Raw genomic sequence first — 6025 nt, 5'->3', positions numbered from 1 at the left:
CTGTTCCCGTCACATTACGTTATCAATTACTGCCTACACTTTTACTTGTAATAAAGAACGTTTTGTTTTTCTATTTGACTTACTAGAATATTCTGTGCTGATAAATAAAACACTAATCTGCAAAATATGCTTTGTTTCTCAATGCATGAGGACCTGATTTCTCTTCGCAAAAGCTGAAAGTCAGAATATCGACAATGGTATTGTAACATAAAGCTAACCATGATTGCAGCCTGACCCTAACCCTAATCTAACCTTCATTGCAGCCTAACCCTGATCTGACCCTAATTGCAGCCTAACCCTAACCTAACCTTCATTGCAGCCTAACCCTTATCTGACCCTAATTGCACCCTAACTCTAATCTAACCCTAACTGCGGCCTAACCCTAATTGCAGCCTTACCCTTATCTGACCCTAATTGCAGCCTAACCCTGATCTGACCCTAATTGCAGCCTAACCCTACTCTAACCCTGATTGCAGCCTAACCGTGATCTGACCCTAATTGCAGCCTAACCCTTATCTGACCCTAATTGCAGCCTAACCCTGATCTGACCCTAATTGCAGCCTAACACTAATCTAACCCTAATTGCAGCCTAACCCTTACCTGACCCTAATTGCAGCCTAACCCTGATCTGACCCTAATTGCAGCCTAACCCTTATCTGACCCTAATTGCAGCCTAACCCTGATCTGACCCTAATTGCACCCTAACCCTAATCTAACCCTAATTGTACCCTAACCCTAACCTAACCCTAATTGCAGCCTAACCCTTACCTGACCCTAATTGCACCCTAACCCTAATCTAACCCTAATTGCAGCCTAACCCTAATCTAACCCTAATTGCACCCTAACCCTAACCTAACCCTAATTGCAGCCTAACCCTTACCTGACCCTAATTGCACCCTAACCCTAATCTAACCCTAATTGCAGCCTAACCCTAATCTAACCCTAATTGCAGCCTAACCCTGATCTGACCCTAATTGCAGCCTAACCCTACTCTAACCCTGATTGCAGCCTAACCCTGATCTGACCCTAATTGCAGCCTAACCCTTATCTGACCCTAATTGCAGCCTAACCCTGATCTGATTCTAATTGCAGCCTAACACTAATCTAACCCTAATTGCAGCCTAACCTTTACCTGACCCTAATTGCACCCTAACCCTAATCTAACCCTAATTGCACCCTAACCCTAACCTAACCCTAATTGCAGCCTAACCCTTACCTGACCCTAATTGCACCCTAACCCTAATCTAACCCTAATTGCAGCCTAACCCTAATCTAACCCTGATTGCAGCCTAACCCTGATCTGACCCTAATTGCAGCCTAACCCTACTCTAACCCTGATTGCAGCCTAACCCTGATCTGACCCTAATTGCAGCCTAACCCTTATCTGACCCTAATTGCAGCCTAACCCTGATCTGATCCTAATTGCAGCCTAACACTAATCTAACCCTAATTGCAGCCTAACCCTTATCTGACCCTAATTGCAGCCTAACCCTGATCTGACCCTAATTGCACCCTAACCCTAATCTAACCCTAATTGCACCCTAACCCTAACCTAACCCTAATTGCAGCCTAACCCTTACCTGACCCTAATTGCACCCTAACCCTAATCTAACCCTAATTGCAGCCTAACCCTAATCTGACTCTAATTGCAGCCTAACCGTTATCTGACCCTAATTGCAACCTAATTTCTAATCTAACCCTAATTGCAGCCTAACTTCTAATCTAACTCTAATTGCAACCTAACCTTAACCCCTAATTTAACCCTAATTACATTTAAACCCTAATGCTGTGTACACACGGCGCGATGCGCTGCACAGCCCGACATTGACTATTCGACAGGGCTGGAGCCCGGCCCCACTGATATAGCCAATGTTAGGCTGCCTGCCCAGTCTATTTTTTCTTGCGATGCTGATCCCGCAGAAGGATGTGGCCGCAGTGTTATTGACAGGCACCCACGTTGTGGGGGCAGACCAGGACCGTTTTCAGAGCGGCTACGTGACGTCACACAAAGGCCTCTCCGGGGAAAAAAATGTCTGCTGAACGCCTGACAGCACAGCCAGTCTGCACTGCCAGGGGTCAACCTTAGATGTAATTGCGGACGCATCGGTGGGCGGCCTCACACTTGCCCTTGCCCTGTGCTGTGCGTATGCAGCCATCTACATTCATCTCTGAACAGCCCCCTTAAGGCGGAATAGCAAAACATACCACCTGCTGGTGTCCATGAACTTGTGGACAGTTTGCCAAGAAGGGTGTCTGCAGTAAATACTGCACCCGGTGAACCTGAAAGAAGCAGTAATCTGTCTAGGTCCTAGCAGACGGTGTACATAATATATAATATATAATATGCATCATTTAAGTCTGTGGCTGAACATGATCTATACATTGGAGTTGAAGTATCTTCCCTTCTCATACTTTAAAAGACCATGAACTATCTCATTGCTGACAGACAACGTTACAAAATACATAGAATGTCTTTGGCTCTGTATAATTCCTCTGATATGTCACTAATATGAGCAATGCATAGTAAACAAGATGGACACAGAAATCATTGTCTTAAGTATAATATAATATAGGAAAAACCACTTCCGTCCATAAGGTAAACTTGCAACCTGGGTGATTAGAATTGTAGCAACCAGGTTTACATTATGGACGGAAGTGGTATTTCCTATATTATATTATACTTAAGACAATGATTTCTGTGTCCATCTTGTTTACTATGCATTGCTCATATTAGTGACATATCAGAGGAATTATACAGAGCCAAAGGCATTCCATGTATTTTGTAACGTTGTCTGCCAGCAATGAGATAGTTCATGGTTTTTTGAGGTATGAGAAGGGAAGATGCTTCAACTCCAATGTATAGATCATGTTCAGCCACAGACTTAAATGATGCATATTATATATTATATATTATGTACACCGTCTGCTAGGACCTAGACAGATTACTGCTTCTTTTAGCGATGTGTGAGCAAGATGCCCAAATTTAATGATCATATCTTGCTCTGGTTTATTTTGCCACAAGGACGAATTCCACGTCCAATATAGTAAAAAAAAATTTGGGGGGAATTCACTTATTTGTATACTTTGAATTATATACCCCGTGTATTTTATAGTCAGTTATTGAATAATAAAAGTTATGTTTTAATTTTTAAATAATCATTTCATCACGTGATTAACATCATTTAAAAGAGTGCTCCAAACAAAGGATTTTTTTTTTGTCGGTGAATTGTGGGTTCTACCACACACTCCGATTTATTGTGTATTCGTTACATTATTCCTGGAGCACCTCCAACATGATGGATAGCTACCCATAGGGCTCTATTTTAGCTAGTTGGTTCTCTTCAATTAAAAATTGATATTCTAGTCTTGTGCGGGATAAATCTTAGTTTTTTTGACCCGGTGAACCTACAAGGTACTGACGTCAAAAAAATCTCATTGATCTATTTCCTGTTAGCGTCCAATCACTTTTGTCTATATAGTGTAAAACTATTTTTTTTTTCTTAAATGACCCTTTTTTTATTTATCTTGTAGAATCTGGACCCGGAAGCTAGCGTCTGGCCAGTGATTTACATCAAGCTGAGCTTTGGTCAGTTGCCTTAGTGATTTTTCAATTTCTTATAAATTGTCCCAAAAGATTTTTAATTTATCACCGTGATCAGCGAAGATATAAATTCACTCTTTTTGGGCCAATGTGCTATATTAGGAAATAAATGAAATCAGTGGGAAAGGAATATATAGACAATTTGGATTAATTACACAAGAGGCTGGTGAATGATACACAGGAGTTTTGTGAGCCATCCTTTCTCATCCCCTGGTGGAAGAGCTGGATCCCAAAGGTGGGCAACTGAGATACAAGAAAGATCAAAACACCTGCGTGTAATTAGTCGTAATACATTTTCTATGACATGCTACAAACCATGGAAAGAATGTTGGGACAGCTAAAATAATTGACTTTGTTATATTGTGAGAATCAGAAAAATTTAATTATTAATCTGCACGTTGTACTAGTTATATGTTGAGATGCTGGATTCTGGACTCATACATCTGAATCCAGGTCACTGGGCTAATGGTCATGGGTTGGAGAAACATCACTGGGCTAATGGTCATGGGTTGGAGAAACATCACTGGGCTAATGGTCATGGGTTGGAGAAACAACTTTGAATACAGGAGCTGAATTCTTGGAATACACACCGTCTTCTTCCCACATGGAGAGCCTACCGATCTAGTAAGACCTCAGATGTGAACATCTGAGTTCAGTCATGAACAAGAAGAACCAGACTGTTGTCACCGAGTTCTTTCTCCTTGGCTTCGGAAGCCTACATGGCTTCCGACTCCTTCTCTTCCTACTGTGTTTCTTGATCTATATCACGTGCATGATTGGAAACGTAATGATTATTGCTCTAGTATCCACCAGTCATCTCCTCCGGTCGCCCATGTACTTCTTCATCTGCCACCTGTCCCTCTCCGACATGCTGCTTACCTCAGACATTGTGCCCAATTTGCTCCATATTATTCTGGAGGACGGAAAAGCCATGCCATTCATCGACTGCATCACCCAGTTCCAACTCTTTGGTGCTTCCACCGGCACCGAATGTCTTCTGCTCACCGTCATGTCTTACGACCGGTACTTGGCCATCTGTAATCCATTGTCTTATACGTCAGTAATGGGCATGAAGCTTAAATATCACCTGGTCGCTGGGTCTTGGGCATTGAGCTTTGCAATCACGCTGACCATCGCTGTTCTGATGTCTAATCTGTATTTCTGTGGCCCGAATGTCATTGACCATTTCTTCTGTGATTTTGTGCCCATCCTCCAACTTTCCTGCTCCGACACTCACCTTGTGCAGATGGTTGACCTCATATTGACGGCACCGGTGACTCTCTTACCATTTATATGCATCATTGTCAGCTATATCTGCATCTCTGTTGTGATTGCTAAGATCCCCACTGGTACAGGAAGACAGAAGGCCTTCTCTACCTGTAGTTCTCATCTGACCGTCGTTTGCATATTTTATCTATCACTCATTGCTATATATCTGGTTCCGGCTTCGGGACGGTCTGTGGTTGCCCTAAAGATTCTCTCCTTAATGTATTCGGTTATTACCCCGTCTTTAAATCCTTTAATATACTCTTTACGGAACCAAGACATCAAAGTGGCATTTGCAAAATTGGTTTGTTGGAGGTGAAAAAAACATAGAAGAGCACATTTGTAATAACAGCAATAAATGATAATATACTTGTTTTGTTTAGACTGAAGGTCATATATTACTTTTTGGAATACTTCCAGAAGGAGCATGGGTCGATGTGTCTCTCTTGTGGAGCATTCAGTGTTAGCGTTTCACATACAAGAATCAGGTTGCAGTCATAGATAATGTTGATATCACAATGTTGAGAGTTATGATGTTGAATGCACATATATTGGAAAGCTGCTCAATCAGATGTAATATCAGTCAGGTGCTAAAAGGGAGAGGTAATTCTGTGTAAGAAAAAATAATTTGTGTTCTCTAATGCACACTGAGTGAGTAATAATACTACATAATAATCAGATAATACGGAGATCTTAGTTGCGTATATCTGCAGATATAGGGTTAAGCCCCCAGGCCGATCGACTAGGCTTCTCCGTCACTGGGGGTCCCTAATACTAGGTATGGGTCCGGGGTGCAGGACCCCATCATGCCGGCACAGGCCGGCTACCCCAGGTCAGCACACAGGTGAGAATTAATAGGGGTTAATAAGAAGCACAGAAGTGCTATATAAGTGAAGTGTGATTAAAATACAAAAATATATACAAAGTGATAGGGAAAATCATGAGTGTTAATAAAGTGTTAGGGTGTGCCGACCTGAAGCCGCCCAGCCATACCGACACAGGGGCCACCGCACCCCACACCCACCCCATAAATAATTACATATATGTCTGGGTCTAAATGCCCAGTGTAAGGCCACATAATAATGGCTCCTACAGCATCTGAGAGCCAGCTTACCTGGAGACACCCCTAACTTCTCCAATGGCACTCTGGAGTCAGCA

At 42.4% G+C, this 6025-nt stretch overlaps 1 protein-coding gene across 1 annotated transcript; it reads left to right on the top strand.

The window, feature by feature from the left end:
- Positions 1–4259: 4259 nt before the first annotated feature.
- Positions 4260–5186, top strand: LOC134965393 (olfactory receptor 5G3-like). The gene has a single exon (XM_063941855.1). It carries the CDS (start codon positions 4260–4262, stop codon positions 5184–5186), a length of 927 nt encoding a protein of 308 aa, XP_063797925.1.
- Positions 5187–6025: the final 839 nt, after the last annotated feature.

This window comes from Pseudophryne corroboree, chromosome 10, assembly GCF_028390025.1.
Source record: "Pseudophryne corroboree isolate aPseCor3 chromosome 10, aPseCor3.hap2, whole genome shotgun sequence".
NCBI classification, from domain to species: Eukaryota; Metazoa; Chordata; class Amphibia; order Anura; family Myobatrachidae; genus Pseudophryne; species Pseudophryne corroboree.
This window is presented reverse-complemented; position numbering and strand designations above follow the sequence as displayed.